At 44.6% G+C, this 23,275-nt stretch overlaps 1 protein-coding gene across 2 annotated transcripts in view; it reads right to left on the reverse strand.

The window, feature by feature from the left end:
* Nucleotides 1-7,106: 7,106 nt before the first annotated feature.
* Nucleotides 7,107-23,275, reverse strand: part of GFI1 (growth factor independent 1 transcriptional repressor) — a 23,019-nt gene continuing 6,850 nt past the window's right edge. For both annotated transcript variants that reach the window (XM_069969081.1, XM_069969082.1), the window contains exons 3-6: nucleotides 13,027-13,412; nucleotides 12,762-12,899; nucleotides 12,005-12,170; nucleotides 7,107-8,675 (exon numbers count right to left, since the gene is read on the reverse strand). In XM_069969081.1, the coding sequence (XP_069825182.1) occupies nucleotides 8,497-8,675; nucleotides 12,005-12,170; nucleotides 12,762-12,899; nucleotides 13,027-13,412 (869 nt within the window). In that variant the 3' untranslated portion in view covers nucleotides 7,107-8,496. The remainder of the gene's footprint in view (nucleotides 8,676-12,004; nucleotides 12,171-12,761; nucleotides 12,900-13,026; nucleotides 13,413-23,275) is intronic.

Genomic DNA, 23,275 nt, shown 5'->3' on the forward strand with positions numbered 1-23,275 from the left:
TAGGTGCTTAAGCAATAACCAAGCAATAAGTCCTGTTATAATAAATAAACTCTTCTTTACTGAAGGAACACTTAGTACACCAGCTGATAATAGACTTCTGAGTGACTGTACAAAATCTGTGCTGAGAGCTTTAGAGGTAGAATAGTAGTGTTTATTTGGTTACGTGCTTAGGAGTAGAGTAAGTTCAGAATAGAGGAGAGGAGTAGGTCGTGAGAGTTCAGAGTAGTGGAGAGGAGTTTGTCTTGAGAGTCCCAACCCAATTTAGTACTGTGCTCTGCCGAAACTTTAGAAGAAGAGTTAAAATACTTGAGAGTACTTGAGAGTAGAAGTATACTTGTGCCTGTGTTTCGACCTTTGTCGTGATACCACCTCTTGCCCTGCAGTGTCCTGTGACCCGTCTTAACAAGGTGGCAAAAGCCCCAGTCTTTGTTACCTGAGTTGAGAAAGGTGTCAAGATGACCTGGTTACACCTGCGCTGCGACATAAAGTACGTAGGCTTGCAGCAAGTTTGCTCTATCCGGATCAGTTCCTCTAACTTTAGGATACTGTCCTGCACCTATAGAGACGTTCAACGGCGTGGGTTGGGGTGATCCCTGACTTGTCCTCTCTGTTGTCTTTTCGTACTGCATAGTTCAAATAAATGTTGCTTGGAAGAAAAGAGTCTCTATGTTTCCCAAGTAGGTACACTACAGCTGGTCTCCTGGCTTAACTCTGCATGAGACTCTGGTCTGTGTGTCTTGAGAACCAGAGAAGAACTTGACTAGTGCTGGTGTATACTTCCTCTCCCCATGTGACAACTTCCTACAGGGTGTGTAACAACTCCTGTGAGTGGTGGAGAAGACAGTGCAAAGAGAAAGGAGAATAGAGATAGGTAAAAAAGAAGAATAACTCTCATTGGTGCAGAGATCACAAACAATAACCCCTTGCTCACTACAGCTGTGCAATATACAAGTATACATATACATACTAGCGACATCTAGTGGCAAAACTTCATTACCACTTTGCTCTTAAGTACAGGCTTTTGCAAGGGGTGTACAGACTAGCAACACCTGTGGTGGGACACCATAATAGGCTGTACTGTACTCTATCATAGCCTATACTGTACTCTGCCATAGGCTGTACTGTACTCTGCCATAGGCCATACTGTACTCTGCCATAGGCTGTACAGGCCATAGGCTGTATTGGTGGTTTCCAGGACTGGAGAAGTTGGATGGAGCCCTAAACCAAGTTGAACAGTTTATTTAGCAAATCTTCAGTGCAATACAAAAAATACAGTAGTTGTCAGAAAGGTGCAAAACTAAATACAGGTGACAACTGTCCTTTCCTTTGGTGGACAACGCAGAAGAGTTAGAATGGGTACTTGAGGTATATCAGTGGTTTAGGGCTCCATCCCACTTCATCATCCAGCTTTGTCTATCGAATACCGGACCCTCGGGTTCGCTCATCTCTAGTCTTTCCTCCCGTCCTCCAGGACTCTTCTCCTCTGTATCCTTATTCTCTTCAGGACGTTCCTTCAGGTTTTCCTTTGTCTTTTCTATGTAAATCCCGTCATGCAGTGATTTCTCAGCTGCCGCAGACATTGGAGCCATAATCAAACCCTTTGATTCCTTTTTACACTTTGCCTGTTTGAAAATGTGGCGCACGTTACCCCAGAGCATAAACCACGTCCGAGTCTGCTGAGAGCATCTGCTTTTTTTTTGCTGCAAAATGTATGAAAATCTGATGCAATGTAAAAATATGGAGCAAACTGTTTTGCTTTCGCCCCCGGTTTATTTATTCGTTGGCCGTCTCTGTTCTCCGTATTGCTCCGAGTTTTCCATCCTGGCGCTGCAGCGTTTTTCTTGCTGCCAACATCTTGGATTGTCAGAGAGGGATGCTTATAGTTTTTTTAGGTGCATTGTGAAAGGGTACGCAGGAGTGGATAGCGAATCTGGTGGGGCCCCCGCCACTGGTTTTACACTGGGGTCCAGGACTTTCAGGTTATATATCTGGGTTTCTTATGTGTCTACAGCAAACTCTTCTCAACTGCAGTTAATCATGAAGCTGGTATTTAAAGGGATTGTCCAGGCAGGACTTCTGTAAAGTCTATGGCTAGCAAAATATTACAAATGTGGGAGAGAGGGATTTAGGTCAAAAGTAGGGACTGTTCCTCTAAAAGGGAGACACTTGGGCAGTATGTATCTATTCTCTGTTTATAACCTTCCCATTCTCTTTATACACAGTTGACTGGAAACAACCATCATCTTCTGACGCACTCCTGGTTGGAAAAACTACCTTGTAGGAATTATATCCTCCATCCCCACGATACAATGGCCGTCTCGAGTGTTGGTTTTCCTATCGATGAGCTCGGACCGCAGATCGGCCAGGTCTATAGCTCTTTCCCTCTTTCTGCAAAACCATTTATATTTTTAGACTTGATAAAAATCGGACATTAATAAAATCATTTCCCTTCATATGTCATGGAGAAGATTGTTCACGATCTGATATTGAAATTAAAGATAGGGGGCAGATACGTCTGTGGCTTTCATCTTCTTAATAAGTTATTTTTGGATTTTATATAAACGGCGCTTCTCTATCTTGTCCTCTATTATAGGCTCAGTGCTCGGACGTGGACTTTGCTGATTAAATTGCAGATTTGTCTGGAACTATCTGACCATCTAATGTGTTTGAGCAATTTCCCCACAATTCTCTGCGCCTATATAAGTCTGGAGGCATCAGAGGAGTCTGGAAGAGACAGAGGAGTCTGGATCACACACAGGTTCAGCTTGTTCCAGAAGCTTCCCCACCAATGGGAGATAAGTCCCGGTATTCGCTATAAAACTCCCTGTAGGTTCTTGGGTGGCTGTTCTAGTTTAGCGGAGAGTGAGGGGAGATCTAGCTGGTGTGTATATTGTAAAAGCTTGGCAATGCTATAGCAAAAGCTGGGGTAACTAGCCACATGGAAAACCTTGTGTACGTCAGAGGTGACTGTTCTTTATCTCGTCAGGAATTTCTCAAAGCAAGTAAAGGTTTGTCTGCAGTGGAGCAAAGTGCGGCTAAGTCAAAGGACTCCATTGCTCTACGGGGAACCTTGAGTGGCTAGCTTCGCCCGATTGTGCATCCCTAAAGCACCGTGCTACCAGACCTGGTACTCTGTTATCTCTTCTGATGGAAGGCGGTACCTCCTAAACCGCGAGTACGGGTATCGGAAAGAACAGTTGTCACCCGTATATATTTTTGCACCTTTCTGACAACTACTGTATTTTTTGTATTGCACTGAAGATTTGCTAAGTAAACTGTTCAACTTGGTTTAGCACTGAACTCTGTAATGCTAGAACCAGCATAAGTGCAAAGTAATCACAAAGCCTAGTGTCCATGTACCCAGGGTGGGGATACCACTCCTGGCCACCATGACAAGTGTCTAGTCGGTACCCCTTACAACACCTAGCCCTCTGCATACTCCACCCCCATACCAGTTCCCCCTGGGTCACGACATAGAGAAGGACAGAGGGGTCTGGCGAGGGACAGAGGGGTCTGGAGAAGGACAGATGTGTCTGGAGAAGGACAGAGGGGTCTGGAGAAGGACAGAGGGGTCTGGAGAAGGACAGATGTGTCTGGAGAAGGACAGAGGGGTCTGGAGAAGGACAGAGGGGTCTGGAGAAGGACAGATGTGTCTGGAGAAGGACAGATGTGTCTGGAGAAGGACAGAGAGGTCTGGAGAAGGACAGAGGGGTCTGGAGAAGGACAGAGGGGTCTGGAGAAGGACAGAGGGGTCTGGCGAGGGACAGAGGGGTCTGGAGAAGGACAGATGTGTCTGGAGAAGGACAGAGGGGTCTGGAGAAGGACAGAGGGGTCTGGAGAAGGACAGATGTGTCTGGAGAAGGACAGAGGGGTCTGGAGAAGGACAGATGTGTCTGAAGAAGGACAGATGTGTCTGGAGAAGGACAGAGGGGTCTGGAGAAGGACAGATGTGTCTGAAGAAGGACAGATGTGTCTGGAGAAGGACAGAGGGGTCTGGAGAAGGACAGATGTGTCTGGAGAAGGACAGATGTGTCTGGAGAAGGACAGAGAGGTCTGGAGAAGGACAGAGGGGTCTGGAGAAGGACAGAGGGATCTGGCGAGGGACAGAGGGGTCTGGAGAAGGACAGATGTGTCTGGAGAAGGACAGAGGGGTCTGGAGAAGGACAGATGTGTCTGGAGAAGGACAGAGGGGTCTGGAGAAGGACAGAGGGGTCTGGAGAAGGACAGATGTGTCTGGAGAAGGACAGAGGGGTCTGGAGAAGGACAGAGGGGTCTGGAGGAGGATGGAAGTGTTTGGAGGGGACAGAGGAGTTTAGAGGAGGTCAGAATGTGTCTGGAGAAGGACAGAGGGGTCTGGAGAAGGACAGAGGGGTCTGGGTCGCTCGGCTGAGCGTTTATATCTTTGGGGGATTTGGAGACTTAGCTGACGGCCAGCTTACATACTGATATCTCAGCGTCACAGCTAATCACTTCTGGTGCACAGGCCTAACAAGACTCTGAGACGCCATTGCGCAGACCTTCTGCTATTTTCGACCTCTTGGTCCTCTGAATAGTTTTGATTCTGTTAGCCAAAACCCAAGGTGACCCTTCTGGGAAGCAGACTAGGTGAGCGGCGCAATACAGAAGTGTCCCCGCTCCTAACCACGAACTGTGAAGCGGTGGCCGGAGCCCCATCTCATAGTGAGCGGAGCACTTCCCTTAAACACGTGTCTGTCACCATGCCAGATTTATCCGCCTGCGTTCCGACACTCAGGTGACTGAGAAAGCGGCTCTGGATCTTTCACTTCCTTCCTAGAAAACAACTAAAAATGTTTCCTTCTGTTTTTTTTTTTCATATAATTTTTGTTCGGAGGGAAGGGAGGAAGTTAGATAGAAGTTAGATAGAAGTCAGAACTTTTAACAATGTAGAATATTATGAGTCGCTGGTGTGTGGGAAAATGACACCTTCACAAAGACTCTGGTTTGTGGCTAGTGATATCACTTGAATTGGAAACCATGGTTTGTGGGTAAATGTCTAACCTGGAGGTCGAAAGGGTACGTCAGCGTGGCCCATAGGCGTCACCGGGGGGCTGGATTTTTAAGTTATTACAGTTGCAGGAGAACAAGGAGGCCTCACTGTCATAGTTCTGGGGCCAAACCATGACTATAGGAGCCTTATGGATGGTGCATTGTCCTGCTGACTGTCTCCTCCTGCCATAGGGGAAACAGCTGACATGGAGGGACGGAACTATTTACACCTGACAGGAGGGGATCACCGGGTTCCTGCTGCTCCCCTCACCCCCCAAATATCAGCATGGTGGTCTGCTGTTATGTCTGGGCTCAGGAGCGGGGGGTTTTGGGTCGGAAATGTTAGTTGGTGATCAGTGTTGTATTCAGCTGCAGTTTCCTCTTCATCAGAACTATCGCTGACATCTTCTCTGATCCTTCTCGACACATTTTCCTCAATCTCACATCCTTCTGGTCCTGACTTCTCCAGCCCATATTACCAGGACCCATAGCTTATTATTTCCCACAGCCCCTTCTATCATGGATAGGAGATATATAGATAGATAGATATCAAGAAAACAAAAAATCCACGGCACTCAGTGAAATAGGTGAAAGGCAGGTGCCAACCTCAGCACTAAGGGTCCTTCGTGCACAATATAGTAGTCCAAAAAAATCTGTTATTTATTATCTCATAGGCTTTCAAGCTTGAAAACTGTGTTCATTGTGACACCGAAACGTTGCTGCTGTGCCTATGAGATAATAAATCACTGTTTGTTTTTTTTATTTTGGAGTGCTACCTCAATTTTTGGACTACTAGATAGATAGATAGATAGATAGATAGATAGATAGATAGGAGATAGATAGATAGATAGATAGATAGGAGATAGATAGATAGATAGATAGATAGATAGATAGATAGATAGATAGGAGATAGATAGATAGATAGATAGATAGATAGATAGATAGGAGATAGATAGATAGATAGATAGATAGATAGATAGATAGATAGATAGGAGATAGATAGATAGATAGATAGATAGATAGGAGATAGATAGATAGATAGATAGGAGATAGATAGATAGATAGATAGATAGGAGATAGATAGATAGATAGGAGATAGATAGATAGGAGATAGATAGGCGATAGACAGATATATAGATAGATAGATAGATAGATAGATAGATAGATAGATAGATAGATAGATAGATAGATAGGAGATAGATAGATAGGAGATAGATAGATAGATAGGAGATAGAGAGATAGATAGATAGATAGATAGATAGATAGATAGGAGATAGATAGATAGGAGATAGATAGATAGATAGATAGATAGATAGATAGATAGATAGGAGATAGATAGATAGATAGATAGATAGATAGATAGATAGATAGATAGATAGATAGATAGGAGATAGATAGGAGATAGATAGATAGGAGATAGATAGATAGATAGATAGATAGATAGATAGATAGGAGATAGATAGATAGATAGATAGATAGATAGATAGATAGATAGGAGATAGATAGATAGATAGATAGATAGATAGATAGGAGATAGATAGGCGATAGACAGATAGATAGATAGATAGATAGATAGATAGATAGATAGATAGGAGATAGATAGATAGGAGATAGATAGATAGGAGATAGAGAGATAGATAGATAGATAGGAGATAGATAGATAGGAGATAGATAGATAGATAGATAGATAGATAGATAGATAGAGAGATAGATAGATAGGAGATAGATAGATAGATAGATAGATAGATAGATAGGAGATAGATAGATAGGAGATAGATAGATAGGAGATAGATAGGAGATAGATAGATAGATAGATAGATAGATAGATAGATAGATAGATAGATAGATAGGAGATAGATAGATAGGAGATAGATAGATAGGAGATAGATAGGAGAGAGATAGATAGATAGATAGATAGATAGATAGGAGATAGATAGATAGATAGATAGATAGGAGATAGATAGATAGATAGACAGATAGGAAGGAGATAGTTAGTTAGAGAGAGAGAGATTCATTTTCCATTTGTAATACTTATAGATGGAGATGTTCAGACAAATGAAGAAATTACTTTTTATTAATTTAAATTGTATTTTTCCAATAAATAAGCATCATAGACAAATAACACTCCATAGTGACCGGCGGCCATGGTGTATATATATATATATATACAGACATTACTGGGAACGGCTTCATCTCCGGGATCCATAGAGATATTTGATATTTAAGGCAAATCTTTCCAGTGATGGAATCAGAGAGGAAGCGATGTGTACAGCGACTGGCCGTTCATCTTACGTCCCACAGAAATGTATAGTTCCCAGTTCATTGTGAAAGTCAGATGTGTCTCATCCCATCATGTATGATCGGCTCAGCATCCCTCACACCACCAGGACCACAGTGCAGCGGCCCGGAGAAGCTTATACTATAGGGGAGAGAAGGGCATGAGATGGCCGCAGCCACAGCAGCCGCCATCTTCTCACGTCTCCGTTTTACTAAATACTTTATTCCCCAGGAAGTAATAATTCTGAAACACGTTTTCTTACAGCTCTGCATTGTGCCATTCCTCAGTAATTCCTCCTGGAAATACATGAATTATTTGACAACTGGGCGTTACCATTCGCCTTGTGGGTGATTCCGGCTGCTCTGATTGGACAGTGTCATGGGGGATGGTAACACCCGGTAACCAGGATACATTTCCAAGAGGAATAACTGAGGGACGGAATTACACAGAGTTCTATGAAAAGATTTTCCAGAACGTTATTTGTTTTTAATGGGGACTATAAGTAGTAAAACAACCCGTAGGGCGGCCGAGACCCTAATAACCAGAGGTAATGTTCTTATAAATGGGTCTGGCCGAACCCCAGAGGTTCATATGGCTGCAGATTGACAGTGATAGTGAAAGTTTCCATAGATATCAGTGGGTTCACGTATGTCCAGCGTTCCGGAGCCCCCGGATGGAAACGCTGAATGCAACGAGCTGGAGGTGCCGCACCTGACGCCTATTCTGACCTACGGGCAATCCAGGTTACTGGACATATGTGAACTGGGCCCAAGTCTCATCATCTTCTCGACCCAACGTTGCAGATTGTACATCACGTCTGTCCATATTCAGCCCAGGCCACAGGTAACACAGCAGGTGAGGAGCCTGTACAGGAACGTCCTGCCCCATAATCCACCATGTCGGGGGAGGCTTCAGTTCTCTGCGTCTGACAAATAATAAAACCTCGGTATTGTCTTAAATTACAAAAATAAACACACAAAAAATCCTCATTCCATTTAGTAGGGACCAGACGACCCTTGAAGTCCTTTGTTCTAGGGTCGATCTCTGCTCCTTCTCCGCGTCCGTCCACCACACCGGGCTCCTGACCTTGGGACTTGTGACTCCGATCATGGAGGACTCTAAGGTGAGAGTTTTGTCATTAGTGGTCAATGACGCGACACGACAGATGTGAAGACGATGGGCTAGTGTTCTCAGGTGAGGCGGCTTGTGGATCACTTCAGTCCGTGCTGCGTCTCGCGATGTCGCCTCAGGTCCACCTTCCTCTGGAAACCCTTGCCACAAATGTCGCAGCCAAACGGCTTGAAGCCGGTGTGTTTCCGACTGTGAGTGATGAGATTGGAGCTCTGGCTGAAGGCTTTGCCGCAGACCTGACACTTGTGAGGCTTCTCTCCTACAGCCGGGGGAGAAACAATGCTTAGTTATCAAAGTATATAGATGGATATATAGGTATACAGAGGTATAGAGATGGATATACCATGTGCACCTGGCAGCAATCCTCTCCACAATGTATAATTCATTCTGTTAAAGGGGAAGTCCGGACAAAATAATTTTAAGATATGTTATTGCCCAACAAAGGTTATGAAAATTACTAATAGACACTTATTATGGGAAACGCACCTATAGTGCAGTTTCCCTGCATTTGCTACAGCATGGCGTGTTCAGGTCTCTGTAAAGTTGGTGATGTCACGTTACATAAACTGCTCCAGTCTGTCCCACCGCTGCAGCAGGTGTCGGCAGTTTATGTGACGTGACATCACCAACTTTACAGAGACCTGAACACGCCATGCTCTAGTAAATGCAGGGAAAATGCACTATAGGTGCGTTTCCCATAATAAGTGTCTATTAGTAATTTTCATAACCTTTGTTGGGCAATAACATATCTTAAAATTATTTTGCCTGGACTTCCCCTTTAAGGATGTGATATTTTGTATATTTAGTGAAGCCATTACAATATGGTGCTGACCTTCTAAACGTAGAGATGCTACGCCCTTTATAGCTTACGTTAGTAACCACTAGTGCTACGTAACTAACTCCTCTTGTACCTCAGCCAATGAAGTACTGACATGAGTCTTAGTAGAAGAAGCCACGCCCGCCAGGATATATAAACTGGCTGCCATCTTTGAATAAAGGAGATCCACCTTAACCATCAGTGTGTCAGGGTGTTTGATGCTCAGTGCGCACTATAAAATTATAACTTGTAATTTGGAGCAGACAGTCAATATGACAGCACTCTTGGGCTATGTTCACACTACGTAAAAGTACGTCCGTTGTTGCCATCGGCAACAACGACCGTACTTTGTGCGGAGGGGAACATAGCCTATTGTTCTATGGGATCCCGGCCAGAGCGTATACACATCGTATACGCTCCAGCCAGGATCCCGTGCGGTGCCACAAAGAACCGACATGTAAGTTTTTTGCGGCCGCAATTCAGTAAATTGTGACCGTAGGAAACCCTGTCAGTTCACACGATGAAGCGAGCGGCCGCTTGCTTCATTGTGTCCTATGGGGAGTTCTGATGCGGGAGCGTGCTGATGCGCTTGCATCAGAACACTACGGCCAGTACTGCAGTGCCGGCAAGGATGATCTGGGCAGAGACCGGCCGTCCCGTGACCTGGCCAGTGTCACGGAGCGGCCGGTCATTCACATTGTGTGAACATAGCCTTGAGGGGCGTCCATAACAGTTGGCGCCCAACGTGGGGCCAAGGAGCAAAATATTCCGGATGAACAGCCGCAATGAAAGCACCATTGGCGCTAAGCTGACACATATGATGGGGGAGACTGCAGCTCCAAGGAGGTAAGAAAATTATTTATCTTACCTACCAACACCCTCCTATGTCTCAGCTCTGTACTGTGTGTGAGACGGCTGTCCGACCGGACACCTGACCACTTAAGATCAGCCCTTGTCCCAAGAACTCGGTAAGAAATCTGACACAATGTAACCATTGACGAATGTCCTGTATTACCTGGTTAGTAATACTGTATATATATATATATATATATATATATATATATATATATATATATATGGGGACGTTGTGATATCATTGGGGTGAAGACAATCAGGTTGCCTGCAGTTTCCAACCCTGCTCTGAAATTCTTCCATTGGAAACTGTTGAGTTACAACCTGATGTCGTGTTTTCACCTGATGAAATTTGGCACCGGGACGGGAACCACATGACACCAAACTAAGAATCGTGTTCCATCCACCGATGCCTGGATGAGGGTCATACACCGGCCTCTACAGACATCACTGGGAATCTAGACTGTGCAGAAGGACAGCTAGGGGAGAGCCGGATGCATCTCTCTGTAAAGGACATCACAGTCGTCCTAATATCCAGAGGAAGTCATCAGAACGTCATAGATACAAATGCACTGAAAGGGTTATTCTGTATTCCTCATAGAGGAGACTGAAAACAATGAAAACTTTAAGGCTATGTTCACACTGAAAAATGGGGAGGAATTTCAAGCGGAATCCACGCTTAATTTTACACGTATTCCGCTTGAAATTCCATCTGTAAAATATGTACAGGCCAATGTCCCATTGTGTTTCATGGGATTTCCACTCTGTGGTTCACTCGGCAGAATTTACACACGGAATGTTCTACCACGGATCTGCTTTATATGACATGTCATGGCGGATTCCGCTAGAAAAATCCCATAAAAATCATTGAGGCTTTCAATTTCCATTTTCTGCTCGAATTCTGCACCTATTCCGCCAGAGCTGGAGAAGAGCAAATTTCAAGCAGAAACGTCTCCTCTCCCATCTGGAGAAGTTGCAGCAGTGATGGCGGGGAGGGCGGCTCTCCCACCTCCCACTGTCATCCCCCGTCACCTGTCATTCCCAGCTTCCTCTCTGCACAATGGCCTGAAGAGGATCCTATAGAAAAGCCTGATGTGCAAACAGTGAGCAGCTTGCGGTGCGGCCGCTGTGATTGCCCGGCTCCGATTCATTCATCACACACAGTATACAGGAGGAATCTCTCCACAGCTATTGTCTACGGCCGGTGTTAGTTCTGTAGTGACGGACGAGGTGGCTGAAATCATCGAGAGGGATGGCAAAGCTCCATCACTGAGGATAGCATACAGCAAGAGGAGATAGAGCCTGTATACCACTATAATCCGCACTGACTGTGAATCCATTCATTTAATATCAGCTTAAAGGGATACTCCACTTTTGCTATGTTGCTGCCCATGGTGAGACTAACAATTCCATACTTGTTACTATCTATTCAGTCACCTTCCCCCAGTTCTCAGCTGCTGCTTTCTGCTGAAGACACAAATATTTGTGTGTGAGCCTTTCTCTCCATCTCCCTCTCCCCCCCCCTCCCTTCTGAGACGGCTGATGTAAACAAGTCCCTGGCTGGCTGTATCTGCAACACTGTAGCTTCTTTGTAATGCTGGGAGGGTTATTCTGAGGTCAAGTTGGTGATAAACTCACTGTGATTAATCCTCCCAGCATTACAGAGAAGCAACATTGTTGCCAGGGACTTGTTTACATCAGCCATCTCAGAAGGGAGGGGGGAGGAGGGGGAGACAGAGAGAAAAGCTCACACGCAGATTTTTGTGTCTTCAGCAGGAAGCAGCAGCTGAGAACTGGGGGAAGGAGACTGAATAGATAATAACAAGTATGGAAGGAACATATCAAAAGTCTTCATTATATATACACTCAGATAGATGTAGCTATATACACAGATCTCTATATACTGTGCTGGCTCCCACCTGTGTGTATGAAGGTGTGCTTCTTCATGTCTGACTTCTGGTGGAATCTCTTGCCGCAGTACTGGCAGGGGTACGGCCGCGTGTCCGAGTGGATGAGTAGGTGTGTGGACAGGGTGGACGACCTCTTAAAGCTTTTACCGCAGATTTTACAATCAAAACTTCTTTCCTGGATAAAGGAGAGAAACAGAATCCATCAGTCCCAGATACCGGCGGATTTCTTCACCTAATCCCATTCTCCAGCGAGTTTCTCCAACCAGCCATGCTGTACACTATACTGACCGCTGTCTATGGCCGCTGACTCCTCTCTATAGAGGAGAGGTCATTTACATATTCTAGAAAGTTATATAGATTTGTAATTTACTTCTATTTAAAAATCTCAAGTCTTCCAGTACTTATCAGCTGCTGTATGTCCTGCAGGAAGTGGTGTATTCTCTCCAGTCTGACACAGTGCTCTCTGCTGCCACCTCTGTCCATGCCAGGAACTGTCCAGAGCAGGAGAGGTTTTCTACGGGGATTTGCTGCTGCTCTGGACAGTTCCTGACATGGACAGCGGTGACAGCAGAGAGCACTGTGTCAGACTGGAGAGAATACACTACTTCCTGCAGGACATACAGCAGCTGATAAATACTGGAAGACTGGAGATTTTTAAATAGAAGTAAATTACAAATCTATATAACTTTTTGACCCAAGTTGCCTTATTGGAATGATGGTTCTTGTAGTTCGCCTGCCCTACACAACGTGGCTTGGCCCTTAGTACCTGGGAGTGAACGGCTTTGTGTTGCTCCAGACTGACGGCGTGTCCGAATGTTTTCCCACATATTTCACAGGCGAAGGGTCTGGTGCCGCTGTGAGACCTCCGCACGTGGACCTCCAGCCCATGAGGTGTAGAGAAGACCTTAAGGGACCAAAGGTTCATGGTGAATGGAGAGTGTAATGAGAACGGCCCGCAGACCGGACGTGAAAAGCTCAGAACGCACCCTGTGAGTAAGGTTTATGTTTGTACACACGGGGGTCTCACCTACCTTACTGCACTTCAGACACTTGTAGGAGCCGGTGTTCAGCAACAGTCGGGTGCACAGCAGCTCAGACTCCACCTTGATCCCCTGAGTCTTCTCTCCATAGAGCGGGGGGGATGAGCGAGAATCGCCATAGCGGGACACCGCCTGGGTATAATCTCCATACAGTCCATGCACACGCCGCTCCGAGCTGTACAGGGGTGGCGGCAGAGATGGAGGCACTCGTTCTCCATAGACCCCCAGAGCAGAACTCCTGTCCAGTCCCGATGGCCTGTAGTCGTGCACCAGCTGCCGCAGTTCTGATCCCGCTAGGCTGCTCCACATATACGGCTTAAAGGAGGACGAAAATGGCGGCGAATCCTCCAGGGATGGGCAGGCTGACCTCTCTGACGCTGCAAGACAATGGGAATGTTAGAGGAACTGTGTGATGTAAGGTCATCTATGGTGAGGAATCAATATAGGCACAACGTCACATAGTAATATAATACGTCACATAGTAATATAATACGTCACATAGTAATATTATACGTCACATAGTAATAGAATACGTCACATAGTAATAGAATACGTCACATAGTAATAGAATACGTCACATAGTAATATTACACGTCACATAGTAATAGAATACGTCACATAGTAATATAATACGTAATATAATACATCACATAGTAATATAATACGTCACATAGTAATATAATACGTAATATAATACATCACATAGTAATAGAATACGTCACATAGTAATATAATACATCACATAGTAATATAATACGTCACATAGTAATATAATACATCACATAGTAATATAATACTTCACATAGTAATATAATACGTAATATAATACATCACATAGTAATATTACACGTCACATAGTAATATAATACGTCACATAGTAATATAATACGTCACATAGTAATATAACACGTCACATAGTAATAGAATACGTCACATAGTAATATAATACGTAATATAATACATCACATAGTAATAGAATACGTCACATAGTAATATTATACGTCACATAGTAATAGAATACGTCACATAGTAATATTATACGTCACATAGTAATAGAATACGTCACATAATAATATTATACGTCACATTGTAATATTATACGTCACATAGTAATAGAATACGTCACATAATAATATTATACGTCACATAGTAATATTATACGTCACATAGTAATAGAATACGTAATATAATACATCACATAGTAATATAATACGTCACATAGTAATATTATACGTCACATAGTAATATAATACATCACATAGTAATATAATACGTCACATAGTAATATAACACGTCACATAGTAATAGAATACGTCACATAGTAATATTATACGTCACATAGTAATATAATACGTCACATAGTAATATAACACGTCACATAGTAATAGAATACGTCACATAGTAATATTATACGTCACATAGTAATATAATACGTAATATAATACATCACATAGTAATATAATACGTCACATAGTAATATAATACGTAATATAATACATCACATAGTAATAGAATACGTCACATAGTAATATTATACGTCACATAGTAATATAACACGTCACATAGTAATATAATACGTCTCATAGTAATATAATACGTCATATAGTAATATAATACGTAATTTAATACGTCACATAGTAATATAATACGTCACATAGTAATATTATACGTCACATAGTAATATAATATGTCACATAGTAATATAATACGTCACATAGTAATATAACACGTAATATAATACATCACATAGTAATAGAATACGTCACATAGTAATATAATACGTAATATAATACATCACATAGTAATATAACACGTCACATAGTAATATAATACGTAATTTAATACGTCACATAGTAATATAATACGTCAGATAGTAATATAATACGTCACATAGTAATATTATACGTCACATAGTAATATAATATGTCACATAGTAATATAATACGTAATATAATACATCACATAGTAATAGAATACGTCACATAGTAATATAACACGTCACATAGTAATATAATATGTCACATAGTAATATAATACGTAATATAATACATCACATAGTAATATTACACGTCACATAGTAATATACGGTAATACATCACATAGTAATATAACACGTCACATAGTAATATAACACGTCACATAGTAATATACGTCACATAGTAATATAACACGTCACATAGTAATAGAATACGTCACATAGTAATATAACACGTAATATAATACATCACATAGTAATATAACACGTCACATAGTAATATAATACGTAATATAATACATCACATAGTAATATAACACGTCACATAGTAATATTATACGTCACATAGTAATATAATACATCACATAGTAATATAACACGTCACATAGTAATATTATACGTCACATAGTAATAGAATACGTCACAGTAATATTATACGTCAAATAGTAATATAATACATCACATAGTAATATAATACGTCACATAGTAATATTATACATCACATAGTAATATAATACGTAATATAATACATCACATAGTAATATAATACGTCACATAGTAATATTATACGTCACATAGTAATATAATACGTCACAGTAATATTATACGTCACATAGTAATATTATACGTCACATAGTAATATTATACGTAATATAATGCATCACATAGTAATATAATACGTCACATAGTAATATTATACGTCACATAGTAATATTATACGTCACATAGTAATATAATACGTCACATAGTAATATAATACATCACATAGTAATATTATACGTCACATAGTAATATAATACGTCACATAGTAATATAATACGTCACATAGTAATATACGTCACATAGTAATATTATACGTAATATAATACATCACATAGTAATATAATACATAGGGGATGGAGGGGTTAGGGCTGTGTTCACACTGAGTTTGTTTTACATTCTAAGGCTCTAAATCTGCATGAAAACTATTGTGGTCTATAGGAAACTGCACAGATTTATTCCAATGCTGATATGGAATCTATGTCACGTCTGTGATGCAGAATCCACGTCAGCCGGCTGGATGCAGGACGGCTCTAGTACAGAGGGGTAAGCTGCACCAATCACCCATATAGGATATAACAATAAATAATAGATACATAATCTAGTTACTATATTTCTGAGGGTGAAACATTGATCTGGATTTAGAAGGATTCCGCCCAGTACATAGGGGCTTTTATCCTCCTCTGGATCAGCGCAGGGTTATAGATCACACTGGATGGATTTTTGTCCTCTCTCCATCTTCCCCATACACCGCAGTGTCCTCTGTATCACCGGAATCCCCATACACCGCAGTGTCCTCTGTATCACCGGGATCCCCATACACCGCAGTGTCCTCTGTATCACCAGGATCCCCATACACAGCAGTATCCTCTGTATCACCGGGATCCCCATACACCGCAGTGTCCTCTGTATCACCAGGATCCCCATACACAGCAGTATCCTCTGTATCACCGGGATCCCCATACACAGCAGTGTCCTCTGTATCACCAGGATCCCCATACACAGCAGTGTCCTCTGTATCACCGGAATCCCCATACACCGCAGTGTCCTCTGTATCACCGGGATCCCCATACACCGCAGTGTCCTCTGTATCACCAGGATCCCCATACACAGCAGTATCCTCTGTATCACCGGGATCCCCATACACCGCAGTGTCCTCTGTATCACCAGGATCCCCATACACAGCAGTATCCTCTGTATCACCGGGATCCCCATACACAGCAGTGTCCTCTGTATCACCAGGATCCCCATACACAGCAGTGTCCTCTGTATCACCGGGATTCTCATACACAGCAGTATCCTCTGTATCACCAGGATCCCCATACACCTCAGTGTCCTCTGTATCACCAGGATCCCCATACACCGCAGTGTCCTCTGTATCACCGGGATCCCCATACACAGCAGTGTCCTCTGTATCACCAGCATCCCCATACACCTCAGTGTCCTCTGTATCACCGGGATCCCCATACACCGCAGTGTCCTCTGTATCACCGGGATCCCCATACGCCGCAGTGTCCTCTGTATCACCAGGATCCCCATACACAGCAGTATCCTCTGTATCACCAGGATCCCCATACACCGCAGTGTCCTCTGTATCACCAGGATCCCCATACACCGCAGTGTCCTCTGTATCACCGGGATCCCCATACACCGCAGTGTCCTCTGTATCACCAGGATCCCCATACACAGCAGTATCCTCTGTATCACCAGGATCCCCATACACCGCAGTGTCCTCTGTATCACCGGGATCCCCATACACCGCAGTGTCCTCTGTATCACCGGGATCCCCATACACCGCAGTGTCCTCTATCACCAGGATCCCCATACACAGCAGTGTCCTCTGTATCACCAGGATCCCCATACACAGCAGTGTCCTCTATCACCGAGATCCCCATACACAGCAGTGTCCTCTGTGTCACCGGGATCCCCATACACCGCAGTGTCCTCTGTATCACCAGGATCCCCATACACAGCAGTGTCCTCTGTATCACCGGGATCCCCATACACAGCAGTGTCCTCTGTATCACCAGGATCCCCATACACAACAGTATCCTCTGTATCACCGGGATCCCCATACACAGCAGTGTCCTCTGTATCACCAGGATCCCTATACACAGCAGTGTCCTCTGTATCACCGGGATCCCCATACACAGCAGTGTCCTCTGTATCACCGGGATCCCCATACACCGCAGTGTCCTCTATCACCAGGATCCCCATACACAGCAGTGTCCTCTGTATCACCAGGATCCCCATACACAGCAGTGTCCTCAGTATCACCGGGATCCCCATACACAGCAGTGTCCTCTGTATCACCAGGATCCCCATACACAGCAGTGTCCTCTGTATCATCAGGATCCCCATACACAGCAGTGTCCTCTATCACCAGGATCCCCATACACAGCAGTGTCCTCTGTATCATCAGGATCCCCATACACAGCAGTGTCCTCTATCACCAGGATCCCCATACACAGCAGTGTCCTCTGTATCATCAGGATCCCCATACACGACAGTGTCCTCTGTATCACCGGGATCCCCATACACAGCAGTGTCCTCTGTATCATCAGGATCCCCATACACAGCAGTGTCCTCTGTATCATCAGGATCCCCATACACGACAGTGTCCTCTGTATCACCAGGATCCCCATACACAGCAGTGTCCTCTGTATCATCAGGATCCCCATACACAGCAGTGTCCTCTATCACCAGGATCCCCATACACAGCAGTGTCCTCTGTATCATCAGGATCCCCATACACAGCAGTGTCCTCTATCACCGGGAACCCTATACACAGCAGTGTCCTCTGTATCACCGGGATCTCCATACACCGCAGTGTTCTCTATCACCAGGATCCCCATACACAGCAGTGTCCTCTGTATCACCGGGATCCCCATACACGACAGTGTCCTCTGTATCACCGGGATCCCCATACACAGCAGTGTCCTCTGTATCACCAGGATCCCCATACACAGCAGTGTCCTCTGTATCACCGGGATCCCCATACACAGCAGTGTCCTCAGTATCACCAGGATCCCCATACACAGCAGTGTCCTCTGTATCACCAGGATCCCCATACACAACAGTGTCCTCTGTATCACCAGGATCCCCATACACAGCAGTGTCCTCTGTTTTACCAGGATCCCCATACACAGCAGTGTCCTCTGTATCACCGGGATCCCCATACACAGCAGTGTCCTCTGTATCACCGGGATCCCCATACACAGCAGTGTCCTCTGTATCACCAGGATCCCCATACACAGCAGTATCCTCTGTATCACCAGGATCCCCATACACAGCAGTGTCCTCTGTATCACCAGGATCCCCATACACAGCAGTATCCTCTGTATCACCAGGATCCCCATACCCAGCAGTATCCTCTGTATCACCGGGATCCCCATACACAGCAGTGTCCTCTGTATCACCAGGATCCCCATACCCAGCAGTATCCTCTGTATCACCAGGATCCCCATACACAGCAGTATCCTCTGTATCACCGGGATCCCCATACACAGCAGTGTCCTCTGTATCACCAGGATCCCCATACACAGCAGTATCCTCTGTATCACCAGGATCCCCATACACAGCAGTATCCTCTGTATCACCAGGATCCCCATACACAGCAGTATCCTCTGTATCACCGGGATCCCCATACACAGCAGTATCCTCTGTATCACCAGGATCCCCATACCCAGCAGTATCCTCTGTATCACCGGGATCCCCATACACAGCAGTGTCCTCTGTATCACCGGGATCCCCATACACAGCAGTGTCCTCTGTATCATCAGGATCCCCATACACAGCAGTGTCCTCTGTATCACCGGGATCCCTATACACAGCAGTGTCCTCTGTATCACCGGGATCCCCATACACAGCAGTGTCCTCTGTATCACCAGGATCCCTATACACAGCAGTGTCCTCTGTATCACCAGGATCCCCATACACCGCAGTGTCCTCTGTATCACCGGGATCCCCATACACAGCAGTGTCCTCTGTATCACCGGGATCCCCATACACCGCAGTGTCCTCTGTATCACCGGGATTCTCATACACAGCAGTGTCCTCTGTATCACCGGGATCCCTATACACAGCAGTGTCCTCTGTATCATCATGATCCCCATACACGACAGTGTCCTCTGTATCACCGGGATCCCCATACACTGCAGTGTCCTCTGTATCACCGGGATCCCCATACACAGCAGTGTCCTCTGTATCACCAGGATCCCCATACACAGCAGTATCCTCTGTATCACCAGGATCCCCATACACAGCAGTGTCCTCTATCACCAGGATCCCCATACACAGCAGTGTCCTCTGTATCACCGGGATCCCTATACACAGCAGTGTCCTCTGTATCACCGGGATCCCCATACACAGCAGTGTCCTCTGTATCACCGGGATCCCCATACTTTTTATACTTAAAAAGGTAAAATAAAATCCTACAAATAATAATTTTACATAACTGATAATAGGTAAAAAGTGAGATTTTCAGCCAATTTTCTTTGTAGATATTTGACCTGGATGAGTATGAGAGAATATTGTATAATGTGTGAATCCCCGTTACACACCGATTGGCTCTGGAGCGGACACAACCGGACACACATCCTCCCTCCATCTCCTTCTCTCTGTGAGATGTTCCCTACATTTATGTTACATCGAGGTCAATGGAGAAGAGATCTGACAAGTGATGCAAGAAATCCGTCTGTACAAGGCTCCTCTAGTGACGCAGGAGCCGGTAACGCTGGCTGCTCGCCGTCACCTCATTCCGTTCTTTTGTTTGATTTTTATTTTTTTGTGTGTGTGGCATTCTATAGTATTATATTGTTTTTAGTATTATTACTATTATTATTTTTACTTTTATTGTATTATTATATTATATTTTATTATTATATTTAATATTTTATCCTTATTATTACTATTTTATTATTGTTATTATATTTCATTATTATATTATTAAGACTATTATTGTTATTATTATTATTATTATTATTATTATTATTATTATTATTATTTCTTCTCTTTTCTCCCCTCCCATTGGCTGCTGGTTATGTATGATGAGACCCCTCACTTCTTCTATCAGACAGATACAATAGTTTCCAGAATGTTCCAGGTTCCCAGGATGCACAGAAGCTGCAGGAGACATAGAAACCTCATGTATCTGTCTCCCAGCTCCACATCACCCAGCTTTCCTATGTGTAAGAAAGTGTCAGTAATATTCTGTATAAGAGGCGGGAAGAGAATAATCCCCAGTATATATATATATTATAGCTCTGTATAGGGTCCCTGTATATACATTATATATATGTGAATCTGTCAGTATATATCTCCACATAGACCTGTCAGTATATATATATATATATATATATATATATATATATATATATATATATATATGTTATAGATCTGTATAGAGTCCCTGTATATACATTATATACATGTGGATCTCTCAGTATATATATCCTCACATAGACCTGTCAGTATATGTATATATATATATCCACAGAAAGTCTCTCATTACTGTAACATTTTATACTAGAAACAAACAATACAGGTGGAGATAACTATGACGTCATATCTATGATGTTATCTCTATGACGTCATATACGGCCCATGCACAGCTCTGTCTCTCTCCTTTTTACAATTACCGCATCCCGCCAGTGTGCACTGCGCTTACATCCTGTACATAGGAAAAGCCGCAGCACAGGCGCAGCGTCTGCACTATTCCCTATTATCAGGGGTGCTCACAATTAACCCCTTGTACTCTGACCGTGTGCAGGAGATATTACCGGGGACCGTGTGCAGGAGATATTACCGGGGACTGTGTGCAGGAGATATTACCGGGGACAGGAGATATTACCGGGGACTGTGTGCAGGAGATATTACCGGGGACAGGAGATATTACCGGGGACAGGAGATATTACCGGGGATAGGAGATATTACCGGGGACAGGAGATATTACCGGGGACTGTGTGCAGGAGATATTACCGGGGACAGGAGATATTACCGGGGACAGGAGATATTACCGGGGACTGTGTGCAGGAGATATTACCGGGGACCGTGTGCAGGAGATATTACCGGGGACCGTGTGCAGGAGATATTACCGGGGACTGTGTGCAGGAGATATTACCGGGGACAGGAGATATTACCGGGGACAGGAGATATTACCGGGGATAGGAGATATTACCGGGGACAGGAGATATTACCGGGGACTGTGTGCAGGAGATATTACCGGGGACAGGAGATATTACCGGGGACAGGAGATATTACCGGGGACTGTGTGCAGGAGATATTACCGGGGACCGTGTGCAGGAGATATTACCGGGGACTGTGTGCAGGAGATATTACCGGGGACCGTGTGCAGGAGATATTACCGGGGACAGGAGATATTACCGGGGACCGTGTGCAGGAGATATTACCGGGGACTGTGTGCAGGAGATATTACCGGGGACCGTGTGCAGGAGATATTACCGGGGACTGTGTGCAGGAGATATTACCGGGGACCGTGTGCAGGAGATATTACCGGGGACAGGAGATATTACCGGGGACAGGAGATATTACCGGGGACCGTGTGCAGGAGATATTACCGGGGACAGGAGATATTACCGGGGACTGTGTGCAGGAGATATTACCGGTGACAGGAGATATTACCGGGGACTGTGTGCAGGAGATATTACCGGGGACAGGAGATATTACCGGGGACTGTGTGCAGGAGATATTACCGGGGACAGGAGATATTACCGGGGACTGTGTGCAGGAGATATTACCGGGGACCGTGTGCAGGAGATATTACCGGGGACTGTGTGCAGGAGATATTACCGGGGACCGTGTGCAGGAGATATTACCGGGGACAGGAGATATTACCGGGGACAGGAGATATTACCGGGGACCGTGTGCAGGAGATATTACCGGGGACAGGAGATATTACCGGGGACCGTGTGCAGGAGATATTACCGGGGACTGTGTGCAGGAGATATTACCGGGGACCGTGTGCAGGAGATATTACCGGGGACTGTGTGCAGGAGATATTACCGGGGATAGGAGATATTACCGGGGACTGTGTGCAGGAGATATTACCGGGGACTGTGTGCAGGAGATATTACCGGGGACCGTGTGCAGGAGATATTACCGGGGACCGTGTGCAGGAGATATTACCGGGGACTGTGTGCAGGAGATATTACCGGGGACCGTGTGCAGGAGATATTACCGGGGACTGTGTGCAGGAGATATTACCGGGGACCGTGTGCAGGAGATATTACCGGGGACAGGAGATATTACCGGGGACAGGAGATATTACCGGGGACTGTGTGCAGGAGATATTACCGGGGACAGGAGATATTACCGGGGACTGTGTGCAGGAGATATTACCGGTGACCGTGTGCAGGAGATATTACCGGGGACTGTGTGCAGGAGATATTACCGGTGACCGTGTGCAGGAGATATTACCGGGGACAGGAGATATTACCGGGGACTGTGTGCAGGAGATATTACCGGGGACAGGAGATATTACCGGGGACTGTGTGCAGGAGATATTACCGGTGACCGTGTGCAGGAGATATTACCGGTGACCGTGTGCAGGAGATATTACCGGTGACCGTGTGCAGGAGATATTACCGGGGATAGGAGATATTACCGGGGACTGTGTGCAGGAGATATTACCGGGGACAGGAGATATTACCGGGGACAGGAGATATTACCGGGGACAGGAGATATTACCGGGGACTGTGTGCAGGA

This window comes from Dendropsophus ebraccatus, chromosome 4, assembly GCF_027789765.1.
Source record: "Dendropsophus ebraccatus isolate aDenEbr1 chromosome 4, aDenEbr1.pat, whole genome shotgun sequence".
Lineage (NCBI taxonomy): Eukaryota > Metazoa > Chordata > Amphibia > Anura > Hylidae > Dendropsophus > Dendropsophus ebraccatus.